This window comes from Pimephales promelas, chromosome 10 (assembly GCF_988280905.1).
Source record: "Pimephales promelas chromosome 10, fPimPro1.hap1.1, whole genome shotgun sequence".
NCBI lineage: Eukaryota > Metazoa > Chordata > Actinopteri > Cypriniformes > Leuciscidae > Pimephales > Pimephales promelas.
In genome coordinates, this window is record NC_142778.1 from 27,763,880 (window position 1) to 27,788,267 (window position 24,388).

General features: G+C 38.1%; 2 protein-coding genes and 1 non-coding gene across 5 annotated transcripts; 2 read left to right on the forward strand and 1 right to left on the reverse strand.

The window, feature by feature from the left end:
* Positions 1-7,848: 7,848 nt before the first annotated feature.
* eif4g2b (eukaryotic translation initiation factor 4, gamma 2b) lies at positions 7,849-17,610 on the forward strand. 2 transcript variants are annotated; one of them, XM_039692321.2, is made up of 21 exons: positions 7,849-8,025; positions 8,720-8,828; positions 9,461-9,526; positions 9,602-9,742; positions 10,251-10,353; positions 10,890-11,021; positions 11,168-11,234; positions 11,353-11,504; positions 11,623-11,733; positions 13,105-13,287; positions 13,427-13,565; positions 13,651-13,814; positions 13,896-14,006; positions 14,313-14,441; positions 14,556-14,660; positions 14,752-14,967; positions 15,085-15,343; positions 15,549-15,753; positions 15,860-16,068; positions 16,160-16,281; positions 16,382-17,610. In XM_039692321.2, exons 8-21 carry the CDS (start codon positions 11,421-11,423, stop codon positions 16,445-16,447), a joined length of 2,103 nt encoding a protein of 700 aa, XP_039548255.1. In that variant the 5' UTR covers positions 7,849-8,025; positions 8,720-8,828; positions 9,461-9,526; positions 9,602-9,742; positions 10,251-10,353; positions 10,890-11,021; positions 11,168-11,234; positions 11,353-11,420; the 3' UTR covers positions 16,448-17,610. The 2 variants fall into 2 exon arrangements, with proteins under 2 accessions (XP_039548255.1, XP_088972523.1); XM_089116397.1 differs by lacking the exons at positions 7,849-8,025; positions 8,720-8,828 and adding an exon at positions 9,163-9,188.
* On the forward strand, positions 14,049-14,229 carry LOC120494329 (small nucleolar RNA SNORD97). The gene has a single exon (XR_005625846.2). It is a non-coding gene; the product is annotated as a small nucleolar RNA SNORD97 (small nucleolar RNA).
* LOC120493618 (uncharacterized) lies at positions 17,333-22,645 on the reverse strand. Of its 2 annotated transcripts, none has more exons than XM_039692323.2 (9): positions 22,260-22,645; positions 20,542-20,682; positions 20,259-20,459; positions 20,117-20,179; positions 18,601-18,725; positions 18,267-18,480; positions 18,008-18,106; positions 17,861-17,925; positions 17,333-17,784 (listed from the first exon to the last, which is right to left on the reverse strand). In XM_039692323.2, the coding sequence occupies exons 1-9, from the start codon at positions 22,530-22,532 to the stop codon at positions 17,631-17,633; spliced, it is 1,335 nt and encodes a 444-aa protein (XP_039548257.1). In that variant the 5' UTR covers positions 22,533-22,645; the 3' UTR covers positions 17,333-17,630. The 2 variants fall into 2 exon arrangements, with proteins under 2 accessions (XP_039548257.1, XP_039548256.1); XM_039692322.2 differs by having other exon boundaries at positions 17,333-17,787; positions 22,260-22,643.
* Positions 22,646-24,388: the final 1,743 nt, after the last annotated feature.

Below are 24,388 nucleotides of genomic sequence, written 5' to 3' on the forward strand. Positions count from 1 at the left end.
CTTCGCTCGTCTTCAGGAGGGGAATGAAATGATTGGATGCATCAAATCTTGGTGAGCTTTTTGGCACTATTATGGCAGGACCTGGAGAAATACATTAAGGTTTAGCCTTTTAGTCAACCTCAGTGACTGTGATTTCGCAAGTCAGATATTGGGTAAAAATGAGGGTCCCCAGCAACCAAAGTTTCCTTTACTTCATCTTTATGAATGTAGAAGCAGGCATAAATATAAGTTTTGTGCAAATAACCAAAGGAAAACATTCTCTGCGGTTCTCAACAAGGCCATCCTTGACTATTTGAATGAGAAAACGTGAGAAAACGTCTGGCTAACCTTTGTCTTCAGGGTTCACAGACTTTTGTTCTATCATAAAAACATCACATCTCTCACACATACAAACCTGAAAAAGTTCACTTGTTTAATCGTTATGAGATTTTTATGTCAAAACAAGACACAGGAAAAAGCTTGCCCAATATCAAGGGGATGTCCCCGTAAAACATGAAAATCCAATGTGATGTGTGTCCAATGCCATTTTTACATTGAATTGATAAAAGACACACTACTCCGTATTCATACAAAAAAATCCTTATTGTTGTTTTGCTCTGCTCAACAAATTAATTTCTCCCTATGGGTTAAAAAAAAAGGGGGGGGGGGGGGGCATTTATATTAAACCGATTTTCTTATTCAAGTGCTTGAGTTAGCACATCTGAAAACAAATAAGATGTCTTTAGGTTACATCATTACTTTTAAATCATGTCGCAGTTGAAGGACAACCCAGCAGTGGGACATAAACAAGAAATCAAGTGGCTGTTACCAAAGCAAATTTATTTTTGTCACTCTGTGTATATCCTTCGTAGTTCAATGGGCTTGCAGTACAAACACAATGCAAAGTCATACAGTGAGGGACACCCGAGAGACTAGATTTGACTTTGAACAATATTACATCAGGGACCTTATGAACATATTGTTTTAAACTAGAGGTAATGTGTTATGTTCCCATGATGAAGGCATGTTCTTTGATTGTGTGGAAATGTCCTCGCCAGAGAAAGCCGATACCCAATTTCAGAAACGTGTTTGTGGTTTACTTGCTGGCTTAAAGGCCTTTGAAATACTGATTAAAGAATTTGCATTCTCTGGAAAGAAAACATGGCAAATTATAAAGGAACAAGGGAATGCAATGCACCGTGAGAGTTGACTATACTCTACAGGGCAGCTTAACATTTTCACACTGAATAGGTTCACACTTGCATTATGGCTACAATAGAGACATTTCCAAGAGTTCAGTATAACTGAAATCAGCTACGCTGATATGCTATAAGCCTTTGAATTGGATGAATTCAAATATAATATAACTTGTGAATATAATTTGATGCAACTATTTTGATGGCTTTTATATATCTATCTTTTGGGGGAGAATAAGGTCAAATAATCTCAATGTAAAAACTAAGAGGATTAGGTTTATAGGTCTGCGACTTAACCAGACTTCTCTTAATTAAAGGTCTTTAATTAACCAGAGTAAACTTTCATGCTCAGTCAGTGGTTGTTGTTTCAAATTGTAGTCCTGATTCCAAATAAATAATAATCCATTACATTACACATTTACGGTAATTTACTTGACCTAACTCATTTATCTCATTGGTTTGAATAGAACAATCTCAATAAACATTCAATATACATTCATTCAAATAAACATTAACGTGTTTGAAAACAATTTTTAAAAGTGAAACGATTTCTGTAAATCCAGTGATCAAAAGCTGTGGGTCTCAATTTTTAGCAATAGTCACATGTCAAGAGGCTACTTTGTGTGTGCAATTCCAACTTTTGAACATTTATAGGCAGTAGCTTTTTTAAGAAATAAAAATATCAAAGATTTAAAAAATAGTGTGGGAGAATCAATAATGATGTACTGCAATTGTGAGAATAATAAACAATAAAAAAGTACTGAAGTCTGATTAAGAGTATATATTTTAAAATGCAATATAAATATTTTTTAGGAATCTGATTAGGCTATCCAAATTACATGTAGCCTAATTATAGCAGTGCATGCATGAGTGCCTACAATTATGACATCCCATTATACCAAAACAAATATTTGACTCTTTCTGCAATTGTTGAACATTAAGCTCCTGTGGATTATATATATATATATATAAGCTCCTGTGGATTATATTATAAAATAAAATAAAAAAAACTCAAGAATGCATTATAAAATTGTAAGTGTTCGAAGTACCCATTCAGTGTAGATTTATAGTCTAAACAATTTAATTATTAAAGCTTTGTGTAAATGATCTGTCCATAGTGCTATAAGGGAACCACTGTATTGCACATGCTTGGGCTTTTTCTTTTTTGAAAAGATATTTAAGTGTCTACTGCCATTTAGTGGTTAAAGTCAGAAATGCAATTTCAACATGTTCGTTTGATTTTTGCCACAAAAGCTTTGGACTACAAAAGAAAAAAGAAATACATTTCCCTTCTACACTAAATGCTCTTTGAACCCCGAGACACTACAATTGGGTGAATCAAAATAATTTATACATAGCTATTTATAAAACGGTTCTTAAAAGTACTAATTGTCTTAGCCTATACAGTATTTAAAGTGAAGAAACATTCACTTACAAATGAAAAAAAAAAAGTCTTATGATATGTGTATGTTACAAACCATGAGCATAGGTCCAAGTTATCATTTCCACCCATGGCATCTTACAAAACTCCATGTTTAATGTGATGCAAAGATGTAACTGTTGCTCTTGATCCAGCTATTCCATCACAGCCAGGATACTCACCTCTCTATGTTGTCTATTTCAAGCCTGTATGCATTTCTGTCCAAGTGCTCCTGATCAGTGCACCTGTTTCTTATCTTCCTTCCTGGGTTTCAGTCACACTTTGTAATACAAGCTTTACCTTTTGATTAACGCTGCTGGCTTTGTACTCTTTAAAGATAATGGGCAATTTCTGTCTTGAATCCACTAAACACTCACATGCTCAAGCCTAGTTTTCCGATATCCATTTTTTCCTCTTATCTGCAGTCAAAAGAAACTCAAATCTGTGGCATTCTCATGCTTTAATGTCAAATTCGTTCTCACTTTTATCATTGGAGGAGTTAATTCATGCACCCTTCTTCTTGCCTGTTGCATAGAAGAATGATTTTTTTTCTGACAGAAAAAAATAAATCATAATTGTGTCATTTATAAATTGTATTACTAAATACATCCAAATAAATAACTACAATCTAAATCTATTCTATTATATATTTGCTATTACCTTTTAAAATTCATATTGTTGAAAATAAAAAGCTTTATATTAAATGTGCAGAGATTTGTTTAGTTCAAAATGAAGAACACTTGAATATTCAACCTTTTTGTTACTTGAAATAAATAGTATATTATTTAAATGATACTAACTATTTTGATCAATGTCCGACTAATACACCATAGATGTTCCTCAACTGTCTTAAGTTTTGGTAAGTTTTGGTTTGGTTTACAGGATGGATGTGACTGTTAATGCAGTATGCATGACTTATGATGTATTTCTTGCGTTTCCTATGGGCAGTTTGCGTGATCAACAACATTGGCATTATAACATCCAGTGCCACATTTCAATAAATATACAAATATGTTTAAGTTAACATACATTTAATTGTGTAATTTAAAAATATCACTAAAATAGGCTATTTATTGAGGACTTTGTGTCACAATTACATCAGTACAGCTGCTCAGCTCACCTGTCAGTCACTACTGGAGGTGTAACAACATACGGCGACATGTTCCACGCCACAAGCTGCATCCCAAAGGCTGCATCCTTTGAAAGCTGATTGTGTGCCCCAATTTAAAGGAGCATTTCACCCATTTTAACATTAATCTTTATTGAAAGTGGATCATATATGTAGTCGAAATGTAAAATAATTTTTGAATTTGGTGCCCTCTTGACTGAGAAAAGACAGAAAATAACTGAAGGGGGCATTTGTATGTAAGACAACTCCCACAATGCAACACGATGGACAGTTCCGCAAGCCACACCCACTAATCCAGAACTGCGCACACATCAGAGAAATCACTCTTCCGTCTACAAGGCTAACGTTAGCTGTCACCAGAGTTGTGTGTAACGTTACAGCAGTCGTCAATGAGGGACTGCTGGCTTATACTTTCGTTTTGTATTTGTTTATTTTATTAATAAAATGTTTCAATGTTCGCCGGTTCCCGCCTCCTTCTTCCCACAACAACAAACCCCGTTAACATTACATTGGCAAACTCATTAGTGAATTACTCCTCGTTTATATTTATTTCTATATGGTGAATAACTGCATGGTACCTGGATGTTCAGTCAGGCGAGATTCACGTCACAACACAACGTCCGTGTGCTCATCTCTGATTCAGAGATTTCGTCCAGGAGAAATTGCCATCGTTGAAAGTCTCTGCAACAGACGGACTCTATCTGTGTCTGAGAGAACACAGGCACCAGCAGTCCGCCTCAGCTCGAGCCAGTCCGGGCTCCTTGTCCGCAGCAGCCGCCTCCTGTTCTGCCATCGGCCTCAGCTGCTCACTATACTGTGGCTCGTGAAGATAGCCACAAACATCGGATTCAAGCAACAGAATTTCAAAATCCTCTTCTTCCATATCATGTTTAGTTTCTTCCATCATTGTCATAACTTACTATCTCCACAGTGCTTGTTAGCTTAGCTTCCAAACAAGATGGCTGATATATTGATTCATCTGAAAGTGAAGTCCCACCCACTGATCTGTAATCCCACACACTGGAATAATGAGGAGCTAAAGTTTGTAGTCTCTAGACGTTTCAATGAAATGTGACTGCAGGCCTAAAAAAAAAAAAAGTTTGGTTCCGGTTGGTTGTCAGTTGAGGTCATGGGTCGGTAGGGAATTTTTTTTTTTTTTTTTTTTTTTTTTTTCAGTGGCAGCAAGGGATGGGTAGGAAATTATTCAGGGCTCGACATTAAAGGGATAGTCAAACCTAAAAATATCAAAATTGAAACTACTGTGGAAACAAAGACACCTACATCTTGGATGCCCTTGAGTTAAGCTAAAACATATCAAAAATTAATTTCAAAGTGAACTATCCCCTTAAGCCTTTTCACGTGCTTGTCCTCCGGACAAGTAAGTAAATCTGTCAATCACTTGTCCGAGTAAAAAAGTTGCTTGTCCGGATTTTTAAAATTTATTTATTTTTTATTCTGAAGCAATATTCTTATCAGTGTTCAATCAGCTTTGATATTTAAAAAGGCAAATTGTAATATCTGCACCTTTAAGGGCATCGCCTCCACCAATATTATTAAATGCCCTATACTATAGTGTCTTATTATTCTAAATAATTGAATTTATTGATCAAATTTAGGAATTTAAAATAAAAGATGAAGCATACTGTTACCCTAGGTAGGGCTGATGAAATTAAACCATTTACACTGAAAAATTACAATTTCATAAAATAATGTTATGAAATTGATTTAAATGTGCAAATAAGAAATATTGGAAAGAATTATACTAGACTACTTATAAACATAACACTAAACTGCCAATAGGTGGCGGCAGGCGGCCGTATAAATGAGTGAGTTATTGATTCATTAATTCAAACGATTCGTTCAAACGGTTCATTCATTCAAGAATGAGACAGATGTTGATGTTTATGAATGGGTCATTGAATCCTTGACTCAACCGATTCGTTCAAAATGCTGAATCATTCAGTAATGAAAACAGGATGAGTTCCTGTGAGATGCGTCGTGGTTCTGCTGTGACTTTTCTTTGGAACTATTTTCGCTGCTGAAATGGAACAAAAACACCCAATATTGCTTATAAACAGTAAGTGACTTAATCTTAACTGTTTATTGAACTGTTGTAGAAAATCAGTGTCACTTTCTCAATCGCGATGGTATTCAGGAAAAATAATTGAGGCTGCTTAGTGCTTAACATATGTTAAAATATAAAAACTCCACATTTAGATTTTTTATAGGCAGAGTATGTTGTTAACTGTGTGTGTGTGCGTGCTCCGCTCATGTGTGTAGATTTCTCTGCGCGAGCGTCAACAGCGCAACCTTACCATCAGTAATACAGTAGGCCTGCTACATTTATTATCCACAATCGATCGCAACTTGCAATAAATGTAATAAAATCAGAATCATTCTCTCGGTTTAGTGATTCCCTAGTTATTTTTTTGTTTGTTATTGGTGTTCTAATCAGGCTACTTGTCCGTTGGGGCGAGTAAAATTCTCTTTTACTTGTCCTTCAAAAATCCATTTGTCCCGGAAAAGCGGACAAGTTAGACGGGCTCTAGAGATACGAACCGCGGCAGGTTAGAGTGTTTTGGATTGCATAAAATAATGAAAGAAACGAACAAATACATGGCGAAAGAAGTGCTAGACAGCAGAAGATGGGATTGGGATCATGATTGGATCATGATAGGATGATTTTTTAATAAAACTAGGCGGATGGAGGTAGTATGTGGTGTGTGCATGCCTATGAATGCATGTATTTGTATGTGTGCGAATATGAATAAAAATATCATAAATTACAAAAAAATACTTGTATAATATGTATTATAGTTCAGTTTGACGAACGATATCTGCCTCGTTTGTTAATAGATTGCTGGAGGACAAGATGCATCTTACATCGCGTGCTATAAAAAGACGGAGCTGTACAAAAACGTAAATTAATAGTTCGCCTCAGAGTTTTTTATTTGTGTATTTATTTAATTTTTATAATTTCTTCCCCAAGCTCATAAAATAATTTTGGGTCGCACATAAATTGACAGGGTCGGTCGGAAACCGGAAACAAACAATTTTTTTTTTTACGCCTTATTATGACGCAAAATGGCGATTTTTACGTCATAATAAGCAGGAAGTAAAACACTTAAAATCCTTATTTCTCCCATCTCAGGGGAAAATAAGGGAATAAAACATGACCATTCAAAAATATGACTGGGTTTCTAAAGATACAAAGCTTAATGCAAATGGGTGAAGTGTCCCTTTAAATGTGGCCTCCATATGCCTTTGTTTCCCGTAAAATGAAGGATACAACAGATAGATCGTAAGTTTATACTCTTTATTATATATATATTTTCAGACGGTTAAATATAACTTTCAAAAAAGTCTAGTACAAACGTTGCTGCCACTCATCAACGGCAGCTAGGGCCGGCCTTCAAAGGATTCCACCTCTGAAGTCCAAGTTGAAGTACTCAAAGAACGCATCCTCTGAATTAGTGTCAGTGGTAGGCCTAAATGCTACCATATCAACACATGTCACTTGTTGTGACATTCCACTATCCACTGACACAAACCAGATGTACCATTGTGACATTGGATGTTAATCGCCACTACGACTAGTCATTAGGTATGTCATTACCACAAGACTCTTCTGACATGTTATATGTCACACAATTAAGTGGATAGCACTAAGCACTTTATTATAACGGGCAACTTGCAATATGAACTAACTACTCTTTACTGTGTATTAAAATTTTCATTGTATGCAAGTACAATGACAATAAAGGAATCAATCAATCAATCAATCTTACAAATTAGTCAGCATTTTTTTTGTTCATAACTTTTGTTGTTACTTGATACCCAACAGCAAGATTACCCCTAACTATCTGGTAGCTGTTCATACTAGTTTTTAAGACAGTCTTAACAAATGGCAGTACAAATGGCCCCAGGAGTAAACCAAAATAGCCTATAGTTTTATGGACAAGACCAACCGTTTTGTTTATAATCAAATCAAATATTCTAAAATGAACAACAATGTAACTGAATATTTAGGAGACCATAGGTCTCTCTCTATGTATGTGGTTAATAACGGAAAAATACTGACAACTTAGTCCTGACGAATACAAATCAAGTTCCCGAGTGACGTCAAGCAGTCAGTCAGGAGGAGGCTCGCGCAATAGCATTTCCAACCCAGAGTGAGCTGCAATCGTGCCTGACCGGTTACCGTCCCAATTCTCCCAACACATCTGTTTTTATTTTTTATCCTTTTCTCTTTCTTTTAGAAGAACGAAACCAAAATCCAAACTGAGGTTGACTTAGTAAAGGTAAGTTCTTTTGTATAGCTGCTAAAACGTAAGATAAAATGGCTGCTCGTGTGAGAGCGTGAATGCAGAAAATGGCGTCGTTATAGAACAAACACCTGAGAGCGTTCCTGTATGTATTACTGTTCATGTAAAATATTAAAATACGTGTCAGTCGTCCGACATATTAATATATATGTCTAATTTTGGCTTCTTTCCTTGTCCTAAATCTTTAAAATGCCACGTGACCAAAGATAGCATGCAAGCTAGCCATTACGCCAAATATATGTTGATATAACGTTAACGTTATATGTTTACGTTTTATTGTTAACGTGTGATTCGGTCATATTTCATGCTTTCAAAATAATGAAAACTAAATGTCGTTATTTTCATTTTTTTCTGTTTTTTTTTCTTTGTTACCTTCGTTACTGTGTTATCAAGCTAAATGTCTCGCATCTTTTGCTATGGAAGGTAGAAAACCATTTTGTTTCCGACCAAATATTCGCAACGTTATTATAAAATGTTTGCTAACAGTTAAACCTCAATCTCTGATGTAACGTCAGGCCTTTTCATTTTAAGGAAGAGGAAATCAGTAATATTTGACCAGACTAACGTTAGTAACTTACCTCCTCCTGTGTGTTTATAATACGCAATCATTTCTTAATCTGTTATGTTGTGTTTTCTCACGTTTTCTTGACTGTCTTTCTCTCTCATACAGTTCGGATTTTCCCATCCCGCCCTTTGATTATAATTTTTTTGAAGATTCTTCGTTGTCAAGCCGCCAAAGTGGAGAGTGTGATTGCAGAAGGGGGTGCTTCTCGTTTCAGGTGAGATCAAACATCAAGCACTGGCCAGGATTTGGCTAACAGTCTTTCTTAACATCTATAGAAACAAAACATAGGTTAGTTATTACCTAAAAATATAGGCATTTGTTGCCCTGGTTATGTTTAAATCTTTTTTTTTTTCTTTTCTGCAAAATGTTTAATTTCACAAGCTTTTCGGGTCAAAATGATATGTATAGATCTACTCAGATTAAACACCCATGAACATTGTGTAATGACTGGCATTTTTCTCTATCGCACACTGGTTCAGTTGCGTTTTAGACCCGAACATCTGCATTGACGCCGCACCAATCGCCTTGAGCAAGTGGACAATTCAGTCGATTTAACTTAACTCATGACAGAGGGGTAAAGCATTTGCCTGAATTTTTAATTGAAGAATGAAATAATTGACCAAGATGGGAGAGTCACTCCGATATTGGGGTTCTTACCACGTTAAAGATAAAAAGTCATAAGGTGTATTAACTGGTCCACTAGTTTCTTTGTCTTCTGCTTTGCTATTTAAAATGGTTTCCACACCACAAGAAATTGGATAACTGTAAGCCAGTTAAGTATTGGTTTGTGGTGCTTGTGTGAAAAGCATTTTGAAGTTGTTTAATCTAATATTACTTTTGTTTTAGTGCTTCTTCGGGCGGAGGAGGAGGTAGGGGTGCACCTCAGCACTATCCCAAGACTGTCGGCAACAGGTATGCCATGCTAAAGTCAAGAACATTCCATCTTTGTAACATGCTTTAGAGACTAATTGCTTTGCTTGTCTTTAGCGAGTACCTGGGGAAAACCCCAGGGCTTAGCGTTCAGAGATGGGTTCCTTCACGAAGCACTAGACGAGATGTCAATTCCTCCAATGTCAACTCCTCCAATGAAAAAGAACATCACGATGGAATATTTAGGAAAGTGAGAGGGTAAGGAGCATGAATATAAAAAAAAAAAATGTAGTTTACATTTATTTGTAAAGTGCTTTTTACAGTACACATCGTTTCAAAGCAGCTTTACAGAAAATGCATGGGTGATCAATGATCTTTTATTAGAGGTGATTGTGTCCAAATTATGTATTTTAGAAATGTACTATTCAAATTGTGCAGTTAGCTAACAATGTATTAATTTCTGGCAGAAAAAAATGGCTAGTTGAAGAAATGAATACATGTTAACCAATGATTGGATTATGTAGAAAATGTAGTATTGGTGCATATTGATTCAGAATATTCAATTCAGCAGTGATGAGCTTAAAGAAGCCTCTGTTTTTGAGCTCCTTTGTTCGTTGTGCTCTTGGCCTTTTGAGCATGTTATTGTGGTTGTGTCAGCTGATGCTCTCAATCTCAGATAAGCACGAATCTTTACATGTGGTAAACTGTGGTCTTTGTTGAAACTGGTACAAAATGTTTATTCTTTGCTGTTGCTTTTCTCTTGCAGCATACTTAATAAGCTGACCCCTGAAAAGTTTGACAAGCTATGCCTTGAGCTTCTCAATGTGGGCGTAGACTCTAAACTTGTCCTCAAAGGAATCATCTTGCTGGTAAGCTGGTTTTTAAAATGTCTCTTTTCTAATTTAATATATTTTCAAATGTAATTATTCTTGTATTGGCGAAGCTGAATTTTTAGTATTATTACAATAGTCTTCAGTGCCAAATGATTCTTTATAAATCATTCTAATCTTTTTTTGTGTATGTGTGGTTGTACAGACATTTCGACTTAAGGATTCTTTAAATTTCAAAACAACAGCGGAAATTAATTTCTCAAAAAGAAATCTTACTGACCTCTAACTTTTTAATGATAGTGTTGGTTATGGGTTTTGCTCATGTAATCGACTGATTCATTGCGTTAGTTATTATAATACAAATATTTTGACTATCATACAACCCTGCTCTTACATATTAGTTCTAAGCCAGATTACTACCTTTTAAAGAGCAACAGAGCTTCTTATGTGTTTGAAACTCAAAAACCATCTTGACTAAGTGATTCTACAGAATGAAATTAAGCTATACATATAGCTAAACATTCTAAACAATACTGAAATACCTGTGGCCACATAATGATTGTTGTTTCCCATAGATCGTAGACAAAGCCCTAGAAGAGCCCAAATACAGCTCACTCTATGCTCAGCTATGTCTGCGTTTGGCAGAGGATGCACCAAACTTTGATGGCCCAACACCTGAAATCCAGTCATCGCAAAAGCAAAGCACAGTGAGTTCCTAAATGTCATTTATAAATTGAATGTCATATCTGTGTTTCTTAAGGGTTTGTTGAGCTGTTCATTTCCAAACAAGTGATTGGTTACTGCTTTAGTTTTACTTTCTCATTGTGCACCATAATTGTGTATTTCCCTGCAGACTTTCAGAAGACTTCTAATTTCCAAGCTTCAAGATGAATTTGAGAACCGCGCCAAAAATGTTGACAGTGAGTCACTTCTCCGCCGCCAAACCCATTTCAACACACAAACATACACTGTTTTGTTTTGTTGCAAGGCATTATGCTCTTTGGCAGGTTTCTAATATTTAAATGTCTCTGCATTAAGTCTATGACAAACAAGACAACCCTCTCACCTCTGAGGAGGAGGAGCAGCGTGCCATTGCCAAGATCAAGATGCTTGGCAATATTAAATTCATCGGAGAACTCGGAAAACTTGACCTCATCCATGAATCTATCCTTCATAAGTGCATCAAAACAGTATGTATCCTACTCAATTTCACTCAACATATCCCACTCATTTAGTTCCACTCCATTTTGTTCTTTGGTTCATGGTGGGTCAGTTATTTTGATGTGTCATTCTCTACACTTTTTGCAGCTTTTGGAGAAAAAGAAGAGGGTCCAGCTCAAGGACATGGGAGAGGATCTGGAGTGTCTCTGCCAGATAATGAGGACTGTGGGGCCCAGACTCGACCATGAAAAAGCCAAGGTACCATCTGGCCCAAATACATTTAAAGGGTTAGTTCACCCAAAAATGAAAATTCTGTCAGCAATTACTCACCCTCATGTTGTTCCAACCCCGTAAGGCTTTCGTTCATCATTGGAACACAAATTAAGATATTTTTGAATAAATCTGTGAGCTGGATCACTCCTCCTTAGGCTTCTTAAGTGATCAAAACCGTCCCAAAAAGTCATGAAAGACATTGTTAAAATAGTCCGATCACAGTGGCTCAATCTTAAGTTTATCAAGAGACGAGAATACTTTGTGAGCAAAAAAAACAAACAAAAATAATGACTTTATTCAACTATTCATTTCCTTCTCTTTGGGCCTTGAGATTTCACGTAGGTAAACTATGTGGTTGCACGTCACACATAGGCTCACTATCTGACAATACTGGTGATGTGTGTGACGAGCCACTGTTGTCACTTTGACTAATTTAACAATGTCTTTCATAACTTTTCGACCAGTTTCGATCCCTTAAGAAGCCTATGGAGGACTGATCCAGCTCTCAGATTTAATAAAAAATATCTTAATTTGTGTTCCAAAGATGAACAAAAGTCTTACGGGGTTGGAACAACATGAGGGTGAGTAATTACTGACAGAATTTCAATTTTTGGGTGAACTAAAGAGACAGTAGCCTAATAGTAAACATTCTAATGCTTGTCCTGAAAGGGATAATTTACCCAAAAATAAATGTATTAATTCATACAGTGAAGTCTTATTTTATTTTCATATTTGTGCATTTAATTACTTCAATGCTACCGTTAAAGGCACCTGCTGTAGATGAAATAATTAAGCATTAATTTCATTTTGTTTATTAAGGTGTGTATGTGTGATGTCTATCTTTGTTCTTAATTTTTAATAACAAAGAAAATTATTTTATATTTTGTTACCTTGTAAGGCTTTGTTTTAAATATAGGGACATTAGTTTTGCTGCAATGCTCACTAGCAAAATAGTAAAACCAATATGAAAAAGAACCGTGATAAAATCGTGAGTAGTGGTTTTTCCAGGGAAAAAAAAATATGCTTTGATATTTATGGCATATCGTCCACCCCTAGTTTCAACCATAAAACAATTGTGGCAGATTTCCTGTTCTTTCTAAAATAGACTGCTTAATTTCACTGTGTTTCTAAAATTGGTCAGTTTTCTTGAAATTGGCCTTACATTGGAAAGAGCCAAACCATGACTGATTGGAATAATGGCATTGTAACTTTTTGGAAGCAGGTTTGAAGCACTTTAAGAGTTAAAAATAAATAAAAAATACAAATCTAAGCAGTTTTAAGAGGATAACAAATAGCCATTGAGTAGCATGATTGTAATTAGTAATATTACTCCATTTATTGTTGCCTTTCCCACAGTCTTTAATGGATCAGTACTTTGGCCGTATGCGATCCTTAATGAACAACAAGGATTTGCCTGCAAGGATTCGTTTCCTACTGCAGGACACTGTGGAGCTGAGAGAGAACAATTGGGTTCCTCGCAAAGCTTTCATCGACAATGGACCAAAGACGATTAACCAGATTCGTCAAGATGCAGTGAAGGTGAGTCAGTGGTGTTTTTTTACAAAGTAAATACTGTCAAATATTATTTTTAGGCTAAGGCTGTCATTGACTGATATTATAAACTGATGCGAGTTTATATAGTGCTGGTTATTAAAAGTTTTTTTTTTCTTTTGTAAAGGATTTGGGTGTTTTTATTCCACCCATGAACCAGGGAATGAGAATGGACTTCTTCCTAGAAGGCCCCTTCATGCCGAACAGGATGAAACTGGATAGAGAAACTCTCGGAGGATTGGCTGATATGTTTGGGCAGATTCCAGGTGAGTTAAGAACCTGTGAATTGTATTGATCAACTGTCTTTAGGTAAATGCTATGTTTTCATATTAACTGCGTTTATATGTGCAGGTATTGGCATAGGAACTGGTCCAGGTGTGATTCAGGACAGATTTTCCCCCACCCTAGGACGTCATCGTACAAATCCTCTTTTCAATGGCCACAGTGGACATATGACCTCCCAACCACAGTCACAGTTTGACTTGGGTATGAAGCCTTTCATCAAGTCTAACCAGGTAAGCATAAACATTTTTTCAGCAATAATTTGCCTTTTTCAAAGCAGTTTATGAGATTGCTAAATAACTGTATATCCTAAGGGACAGAATCAGCATTTTCACAATCAAAACCAGAACCATTCGAACCAGCAGCAAGCTCAATCTAAAGACATGCCTCCACGCTTCAAGAAGGGGCAGCTCAATGCAGATGAGGTAACCGGAGACACTAATTACTGAGTAAAACCAAAACTTCTCGCACCCTGTGATTATAAAAAGACGCGTTATTCTGAGGGACTCAACTGGATAGTAGTTTTCTTTCTTTCTTTGTCTGTTCTGTTTCTTCCTTTTCTTTATCTCCTCCTTTTGCTTCTCTACTATCCCTCATTCTTGAACTCCTACCCAGTCCGCTGACTGCGATTATGAGATATGAGGGTGTGAATTGCTACATTGGTCTTAAAAATTTGAATCTTTGTAGTTAACCTAACATTGTTTTGTTCTTTTCATGATCCATTCTTACAGATCAGCCTTAGACCTGCTCAGTCTTTCCTTTTAAATAAAAACCAAGTGCCAAAACTGCAACCCCAGATTCCCACCATGATTCCTCCCAGTGCTCAGCCTCCACGGACACAGACTCCACCACTTGGACAGGTATAAATCTCTCCAAGCTTACAACTGATTACATATGGGAGCAATTCATTGCTATTGTAAGGTTTTAATCTTATCTTGCCAGTGTGTTGCTCATTTTTCATGTGTTCTTTTTAGCCTCCTCAACTTGGTCTGAAATCCAACCCACCTCTGATCCAGGAGAAACCTCAGAAGACTACTAAGAAACCAGCACCTACTAAGGAAGAGCTGCTGAAAACTACTGTGGGTATCTTTGTTGTATTACTCTTATGTTCAAAGTATTTATCACAGATTGGAGGATTTTCTATTGGTTCACTGATTTTGTTTACAACAGGAGAACATTGTGACTGAGTATCTGAACAGCAAGAACATGGAGGATGCTGTCATTGGTGTGAGAGAAATGAAAGCTCCCAAACATTTTCTGCCAGAGATGTTGAGTAAGATCATCCTCTGTTCTCTGGAAAGAACTGATGAAGACAGAGAACAAGCTAGCACTCTTATCAATACGCTGCGTACAGAGGGCTTCATCACTGGGGAAAACTTCATGTGTGTAAGTTACCTTGCTTTTTTGTTTGTTTAATTTTTTTTTTCTTCTTTTTTGTAGGCAATTATAAGGATAGCATTTAGCATTTCACTGTTAATTCCAGTAATTGTGCTTTGTCATCAGGCTCTGCTGAATGTCTTGGATCAGTGCCCTAAGATTGAGGTGGACATTCCTCTGGTAAAGTCATACCTAGCCCAGTTTGCTGCGCGAGCCATCATCTCTGAGCTGGTCAGTGTGGCAGAACTGGCTCATCCACTGGAGAATGGCAACCACTTTCCTCTTTTCCTGCTATGCCTTCAGCAAGCTTCCAAACTCAAGGACCGCGAGTGGCTCACGGATCTCTTCCAGCAGAGCAAAGTCAACATGCAGAAGATGCTTCCTGGTAAGTCTCCTCCTACACTTAAAGGTTTTTATTATAAAACTTGACTTAGTTCTTTGTTTTTTATTATTAGTGAAAATTGTTTTTCTTTGCTTTTTGCTGTATCATGAGAACTCTTCTCTGAAAGCCTTTTTTTTTAAATATTATTTGTTAGATATTTTGATATTAAGTATGATTTGATTTAGTGGATTTTTTTAATTTTTTTTAGAAATTGACCAGAATAAGGATCGTATGCTGGAGGTTCTTGAAGGAAAAGGTCTGAGTTTCCTCTTCCCCTTGCTAAAACTGGAGAAGGAACTGCTGAAACAAATCAAGGCAGACCCCTCCCCTCAGACCATCTACAAGTGGATCAAAGACAATATTTCTCTCAAACTCCACACGGACAAGGGCTTCGTCAACATACTTATGACCAGGTACAGCCCACTGTATCTTCTCATCTACAAACTGCAACTTGGATTTTGTTATTATTAATGTTGTAGTTTACAAGCCTTGCGGGTCTTTTTTTTTTTCATTTAACAGTTTCCTGCAGTACTTCTTTGCTGAGCTTGGTGTGGCCGAAGGTGACGAGCAACTTTCGTCACCTTCTAAAGAGCAGCTGGACCTGGAAAAGCAGCTATTACTCGCCTTCAAGCCAGTCATGCAGAAGTTCCTCCATGATCACACTGACCTACAGGTCAGTGCCCTGTACGCCCTGCAGGTGCACTGCAATTCCAACGCTTTCCCAAAAGGTACAGAAACTGCGTTGTGATCAATAAAACATGACTTTCTTATTTGTGCTATGATGGTCTTATTTTATTTTATTTTTTTATTGCAATTTAGGAATGTTGCTTCGATACTTTGTCCACTTTTATGACCTGGAGATCATTGAGGAGGAAGCTTTCATCGCATGGAAAGAAGACGTTTCCCAAGAATTTCCTGGAAAAGGGAAAGCCTTATTCCAGGTGTTTATTTAACTACTGCAAACTCAACAGTGTTCTCTAACACGGTTATCTATCTCTCTTCAGTACAAGCATGTACATTTACAAATCTTTTTCATTTCAGGTGAACCAGTGGCTGACTTGGCTTGAGACTGCTGAGGAAGAGGAGTCAGAGGAGGAAGCCGACTGAGGAGGGACTAATTCTCCTAGTACATATTAATTTCTGGCTACATGACTTGCTGTCTTCTCTTTGGTTCCCACACTCTTTGCAGTAGCTCACACTCAGACAGCTTTATCACACTGCTGCTAGGCTCATGAATTAAATGAAAGTCATAGTAATACCAATATCATAATGTCTCTGTTTGCTTGTATCCTAACCAGTGTCTGGCTTGTTATCGTGGGTTTTTTTTTTTTTTTTTCGGTAGAAAATGTTAGTAAAATTTTCCTTGCATGTTCTGCCTGGTGACAGGAACGGGACAGGAAACCTTTCGATGGCTCTGCAAAAGTTGAGCAGTCGCTATATAGAACCAATGATTTTTTTTTAAATTTTTTTTTTTTTTTTTGCAGTCTGTCTGGGAGATTGATTAACATTAATCATGAGATCCTAGTTGAAAGGTCTTCATAGGTTACGCTGTAGACACTTTTAGTGTTATTCTGGGTCGATTGCAATATTTTATTCAACCCTCGTGCATGATTTAAACATCTAAAACTGTAATCACTGTAACTTTTTAGCAGTTTCCACTTCTACCTCCTGAATAAGAGTTATTTAGTACAGGCTTCTGATACGTCGACAATTTTAGCCTTGAATTAAGATCCAGAACAACTGCATAGTCATTCAGTTTTGCACAACACACTACCTAATATCTCAGCTTGCAATAGTTTAAGTATTTTCCATTTGAAGAGTCAAGCTATTTGTCATGCCTCTGCTGTCCCAGCCTTACTTAATGTTGTCTGCAGTGTGGTCTGACAAAGTACCTGAGATGTTCTGTGTGATGGCTGTAATGTTGCCCTTCAGGTCCCAATGATCTGCTGCAAATTATTCCAATCTTAACCCTCAAACTGGTGGATTATTTAGAACCTGCCTTTTAATTGATCATTAAACGTAAATGAAAATCCTGAATGTCCATTAAAGGGGAAAGGCTTTTGCCCTTGTCAATAAGGGGTTCTCCAACAACCTTTTATTGACAGGTGTTTAATTGTATTTTACAGTTCGTCTTGTTGTACTTACAGTTGCCAACATGTTAACTGATCCAATTGTCAAATGAAATGGCTTATGATCATGTCATTGTAAGGCTGTTTAGTGCTGCATTCACCACTATTGCTGATTTTACAATAAAGGAAAAATTTGATCAGCTTAAGTGTTTTAAGTGCAATTATTCCTCATCGGTGGGGATCCAGAAATATTCCACTTTCCTGTTTCTCCTTAAAAATCCAGAATCGTGGGAGTCAGTCATTGGTGACAGCTCACTGAAGTGGGGTGGGCCAGTGTCTCTTCCAACTCGTGGCGCTGCCACCCTATACATTGTTCTGCTGAAGGGATGAGACAATTAACAATCAAGACATTTTATTTGTCTTAATTTAGCATTGAATAGAAAATACCTACCTCCCTGACCTCTCTGAATCCTCACTGTTCAGGTCAGGTGTGGAGATAAACACAGGGTCTCCTTCCTGTTGGGGGCATATTTATTTATTTTATTTAATGATAAGAAAATGTTTATTTTATTAAAAATGCTGAAAATAAAGTTCCTACCGTGAAGTTCCTTGGTGTGCCGTCTTGATTTTTTAGGATCTTAACCCTCTGGTCGCTTTCAGTCATACACAGGAAGTAGCTCTTAATATTAGCTTGGCACTGAAGTGAGATGCGAGTATTTGTTATTAGTACCATCAAAGAACATTCAAAAGAGTCATTTGATGAGTAATGAAAGTAAAGATACAAGTAAAATTCTGTTTACTTATGATAAAATACAAAAGGAACCGCTCATGGATTGACCCTTTAATTAGCGACTTACGGCTTTGGTCTGCCTCAGGGACTTTAGCTCTTCCTGGGCTCTGATGATTTCTGCCAGGCTCTGGTGTTTCTCTCTCCAGCTGAGACACTCCCTGGTGCTATCCTGTTTCTCCTGCTCAACTAAATGTCTTTCCTGCTCCGCTTGCTGCAGGGCTTTATTGGCCCTCTCATTCTGCTCTTCAGCAACCAAAGCTCTGCGTCTGGAGTTCACCTCCCTACAGAGGAGACGGATAGCATCATGAGCATTATAATGGCCTGAATTCTGGCATGCCAGCCAGGATATTTTGCTTAAATTGCAAAAGATAAATTACACTGCTAAATGCTTGTGAGCTTACTTTTCCATTATCTTCACGTTCTCCTCAGTCAGTTCTTTCAGTTTGTGTCGTAAAGTGTTCCTCTCATTTTCCAGTATTCTGTTCTCCTCCAGGAAAGTCTGCTTTTCTCCTGACACCCTGTCTAGTTTAAAGGTGCATTGCGCAACTTTTCATGTTAAAAATAGCCGTTTTCTAACCCATACATGCTTAAACAATCGCCTGATGGGCTGAATGAGCCCTTCTTTGATCACTGCGATCGCCTCTATAACCCTGTACAGTGAAATATATAAGAGGGATTCGGGCTCGAATCTGAGACTGGGCGTGACGTCATGCGCGTTCACGCTCGCCTGGCTATGTCTGGCAGGTTCGTGTTCGCCGCCGTTCTCCGTATCAGAGAAGACAACTCGAGCGACACAACTCTAGTCAGCTTTCCACAAAAGTAGACGATGGATTCAAAGGGGCTGTTTACACCTGGTCACTTCATGTGTCTTCTGTGATCGGATAGCTATTCGATCGTGAAAAGACCAGGGTGTAAATGCCCTCCGAAACGCATTCGAGACGGATTTGAATTCGATCGCTCAAACCACTTGAGGACGTGGTCTGGGCCGCATTCCAGACGAAACTGGACAAGTGTAAATGCATCTGGTTGTTGAAACCAAGCTATATGTCATGATATTTTAGTCATATATGACGACGCGCATCACCTGAGCAGCTGAGCTGAGCCCCTTCATCAAGCGCCGCAATCTATCGCAAATCAAAGTGAAAGTAAGTCGCAGACGCTTAACACTACCATCTTCATTAAAAGTAAAGAAATGAAATGATCTTACCAGTTCTGTTGCCGATCTCTCTTATTGCTGTCTTTGCTGATTTTGAAATTAGCCGATGATTAATAAAATCCAGCTCATATCTGTTGCTTTCGGTGACGTGCACTTCATTAAATCTGTATATGGCGCGGAAAGAGACCGGCTTGTAGCTCATTACAAACCCCAACGCAAACTCCACGTGAGACAGAAAATAAAACTTCTGTCTGTCCAGTGCCATGCGTCGGAATAAGACGAGAGTCAACATCGGGAAGCTTTCAACAAACGGAGAGATCTCCGGTCGTCTCTATGGCTCAAACGGGTCATTACCTATACAAAGTGATAACTGAACGTGTTTCCATAATAATTCAATCATAAGTGGATACAGTAAGCACAGGGAGATAGATGGAAACAAAAACCGAAGTTTTCTACTACCCCCGTTTCCCCCTCTTACACAAGTGTGTAATTTACTCGAATGCCTTTCCTTTCATATATTTTAAATGACTTGCAGATTTATTACTGTATTACCTCATTATGACTGTAACAAAAGATGTGTGCCGCACAGTGTGCGGCTGATGCTCCTTAGTTATGAACAGTCTATGGTTATGAACAGCTCGTGCAAACGTGCGTATGTGTGTGTGTGTTCCTCCATGAACGCGCACAGCTCTGGTTGCAGTTTCGCTTGTCGCCAGAGGGGGCGTAGTTCTGCAAAAACTTAGAGACTTGCGTTTAGCTCCTTTAAGCTTGGTCTCAAAGTAATTCTTTTCAGCCTGTGCTAAAAGTAGCTGGACATCTTTGTGCTATGGATGACAGAATGCAAATTTAGTTTAATTTCAGTAGCCAGTGTAATTTTGCATCCCGTGTATATTTTCATGATACCTCTTTCTTCAGCAGCTGTAGTTCTTCGCCCAGCCGTGTTTTGTCTGCTAGTATAAGATCTTTTTCTTGCCTGCTGTCCAGTGCTCGGGTCTCTGCCAGTGCCTTGCTCTTGTCTGCCTCGGCTCGAGCTCTAGCAGCATCCTCAGCTGCCCTGGAACACAGTGTCGCCCTCTGCTGGCTGAGATAGAGCTTCTGTTTCAGCTTATTATAACAGAGGAAAGAAAGTTTGTATTATTATTTTTTCTCTCTTGTTCTTCTATATTTCAAGATGTTTAATGTGCACCTCTTTAACTTGGGACTGGAGTTCCTGGTTAAGATTCCGTAGGTTTCGCATGGTGAGCTCACTCTCAGTTCTCATCATGATCCTTTCCATGTGAATTTCGTTAGACAGATACTTGTTCTCCTTTTTCAGGTCCTCACATTCCTGAACACAGATACATCAACAATGAGGGCTACTAGTATAACTAATTTAACAGCTTTTGCTGCTAATATGTCTGTGGACACTACACACACACACACCTGTTCAATTTCTCATTAATGCAATTATCTAAATCAACCAATCACATGGCAGTTGCTTCAATGCATTTAGGGGTGTGGTCCTGGTCAAGACAATCTCCTGAACTCCAAACTGAATGTCAGAATGGGAAAGAAAGGTGATTTAAGCAATTTTGAGCGTGGCTTGGTTGTTGATGCCAGACAAGCCGATCTGAGAATTTCACAATCTGCTCAGTTACTGGGATTTTCAGGCACAACCATTTCTAGGGTTTACAAAGAATGGTGTGAAAAGGGAAAAACATCCAGTATGTGGCAGTCCTGTGGGCGAAAATGTCTTGTTGATGCTAGAGGTCAGAGGAGAATGGGCCGACTGATTCAAGCTGATAGAAGAGCAACTTTGACTGAAATAACCACTCGTTACAACCGAGGTATGCAGCAAAGCATTTGTGAAGCAACAACACACACAATCTTGAGGCGGATGGGCTAGTAGGGCTACAACAGCAGAAGACCCCACCGGGTACCACTCATCTCCACTACACATAGGAAAAAGAGGCTACAATTTGCAAGAGCTCACCAAAATTTGACAGTTGAAGACTGGAAAAATGTTGCCTGGTCTGATAAGTCTCAATTTCTGTTGAGATATTCAGATGGTAGAGTCAGAATTTGGCGTTTACAGAATGAGAACATGGATCCATCATGACTTGTTACCACTGTGTAGGCTGGTGGTGGTGGTGTAATGGTGTGGAGGATGTTTTCTTGGCACACTTTAGGTCCCTTAGTGCCAATTGGGCATTGTTTAAGTGCCACTGCCTACCAGAGCATTGTTTCTGACCATGTCCATCCCTTTATGGCCACCATGTACCCATCCACTGATGGCTACTTCCAGCAGGATAATGCACCATATCACAAAGCTCGAATCATTTAAATTGGTTTCTTGAACATGACAATGAGTTCACTGTACTAAAACGGCCCCCACAGTCACCAGATCTCAACCCAATAGAGCATCTTTGGGATGTGGTGGAACGGGAGCTTCATGCCCTGGATGTGCATCACATAAATCTCCATCAACTGCAAGATGCTATCCGATCAATATGGGCCAACATTTCTAAAGAATGCTTTCAGCACCTTGCTGAATCAATGCCACGTAGAATTAAGGCAGTTCTGAAGGCGAAATGGGGTCAAACAGTCTTAGTATGTTGTTCCTAATAATCCTTTTGGTGAGTGTGTATATATAATTAATTGTATTTAAAAACATTATATAGTCTTTAACATAACTTAAACATGATAATACAAGTAGGCCTACATTTTACTGGCACTGAAAATGACTTAATTACATGCTAATTTTCACATGTACGTCATTCACAATGTTCTGAAACATTAGGCAGAATAAGTAAAAAAGTCAAACCACAAATACAGAATTCTATTGATTCAGTATAAATTCATCCTAATGTTCAGAATGTGCCCTCAGGATGTTGCTCTAATGTTCTCCATCATGTCAGCACCTACCTTCCTCTTCCTCACCAGTTCTCCCTGCAGGTGGTTGATCTGCAGGAAGGATCCGCTGGCGCTCAGAGCACTGACGGGTCGGACTGCACGTACAGGTCTTCGAGGAGGGTGTGTGGGTTTCGAAACTCCTTTAATCTCCTCAATGCTTTCGAATCGTCCCCCCATGTTGTTGCTGCTGTGAGAAAGGGACTTAAAAATACCGCTGTCTGAAGCATAGGTCTTCATTGAAGTCATATTCTGGAGCTCTCCATGAGAGGTGGCCCTTAGGGTCATCGTTCTGACTGGATGCTGAAACCAGTTTCAAACTGCAAATTTTGTGCAGTTTTAAAATGTTTTAGTTGTTGTTGTTGCTTCTGTCGACCCAGAGTTCCTGTAGAAGTGCATGCAATGGGAACTAAGGAAACTCACCAACATGCAGCCTACTTCAATAATTTATAAGGAAATATTATACGGCCACAGAGGGAGCAGAAACTCTATGCTACCACAAGGACTGAAACACAGCTCTCCTTGTCCTTGACTAATTGCACCATAGTGCCACTCAACATCCTGAAATAAGCTGGCTAGGGTTAACATATTGGTAATGATGCCAGGACTGAAGACTGACTAGATTTTTTTAATTTTCTAATGCAAATGTGAGTGGTGTTTAGCACACAAATGTTGTTACAAAGGTATGGTGTCTGGGTGGTTCCTCAAATGTGTCTATAATTTTCTGATCATTACATATGGCTCACCCCACATAAGCCTTTTGGCAATTTCCCATTTTATTATCCACCGAAGCAAAAATCTTAAGCCTGGCCACTTGAAAAAATAATAGCACTCCATAAAATAAACCACTAAATTTGAGTTATCATTCATGTTTGATCCACAATCAGTGCTGGACACATTGCTCGCCAAAGTTCAAGGATATTTACAAGTGCCAATATTTAGTTTCAATTTCATTTGTGTTTTTCGATTGTAATGTAAACCTTACAAAATGTCAGACGACATCACTGTCACAAATATGCGACAAACCGTTTGACTCAGTCAACCAGCCGAGATAACGTCAGGATTCCCCCAATGCCGGTTAGTGCATATTCGCTACGGACCTAGGACCTTCGACAAGCACTTGTTTCTAGTGGGACCGCAAAGTGACGGACTTATTTCCTGTTTACGCATGAGGATTACTCCGGTCAGGAACATTTGCAACATACCAAATTGACCATTATGCCCGCTGTTGCAGATTTGAAACATACCAAAATTTCGATTTATTTGTTGTGCAAAAGTGAAATTGATAATCTCAACATTATTTACCATCTACTTAAAGCCAAAAACACACATAAAACATTTTTTTTTATATACAGCTATAAATTCAGGCATTAAGGGGTTAAATGTAGTTGTCACATTATTTCATAACATTGCCCGTTATGATTTCATTAGACATGATTATTACAATTTATCATAATAGTTAGCGAATTGTGCTCATACACTATTTACAGCAACCTCTAGGATTATATATGTCCTAATAATAATGTGAGATATTGACTCTGTCCTCATAATCGCAGGAATCAACATAAACAGCGTCAGGATTTAATTGATTCATAATCAACACAATTTGAAGAAAAGTTACAGTCGGGAAGTGCACTGTTAGTCAGCTAAAGTTTGTATAAGCACAGTACACACGCCATAAGAAATCCGTACCAGACACAGGACTAATGTTACGTGATAAATACACATCACAACACCTGAGTTCAACTGGCAAACTAGCTCTTGTGGTTAAGCTAGGCACTAAAACATAACGAAAAAACAACAAAACTAAGAGTAATAACTGTTTGTTAGGAAGTCTGCTTAAGCTCTGGTAATCAAAAGCTGCTTTTAAGCTTGCGCCAACGAGTGAAAGCCTGACCAAGTGGGACTCATGTCCGGTTTCTAGCACGGTCTGATTCTCTTCCTTTTTCTAGACACTTCTGACCAAGTTTTCTTGGATGCGTGCATATGTTGTTGTTGTTGTGTGTGACGTTGTTGCCGTAAAGCATGTCGTGTTTCTCGCGAGATTTGTCGCGAAGCTTTACTCCCAGGATGATTTGCCCTACTATGACTTTGTTTACCACCGAAACGACTTTGAAGCTGTTATATTAAGGTACAGATCTTGC

What these genes read in the sequence shown, in the direction of transcription:
- eif4g2b (XM_089116397.1), top strand. An exon ending in AGACTCCACCACTTGGACAG is followed by an intron (nt 14,442 to 14,555) that starts GTATAAATCTCT and finishes TGTTCTTTTTAG; the next exon opens with CCTCCTCAACTTGGTCTGAA. An exon ending in AAGAGCTGCTGAAAACTACT is followed by an intron (nt 14,661 to 14,751) that starts GTGGGTATCTTT and finishes TGTTTACAACAG; the next exon opens with GAGAACATTGTGACTGAGTA.
- LOC120493618 (XM_039692322.2), bottom strand. Translation starts at nt 22,532, where the DNA reads ATGACCCTAAGGGCCACCTCTCATGGAGAGCTCCAGAATATGACTTCA. An exon ending in CCCTGAGGCAGACCAAAGCC is followed by an intron (nt 18,107 to 18,266) that starts GTAAGTCGCTAA and finishes ATCTCACTTCAG; the next exon opens with TGCCAAGCTAATATTAAGAG. An exon ending in GCACACCAAGGAACTTCACG is followed by an intron (nt 17,926 to 18,007) that starts GTAGGAACTTTA and finishes TGCCCCCAACAG; the next exon opens with GAAGGAGACCCTGTGTTTAT.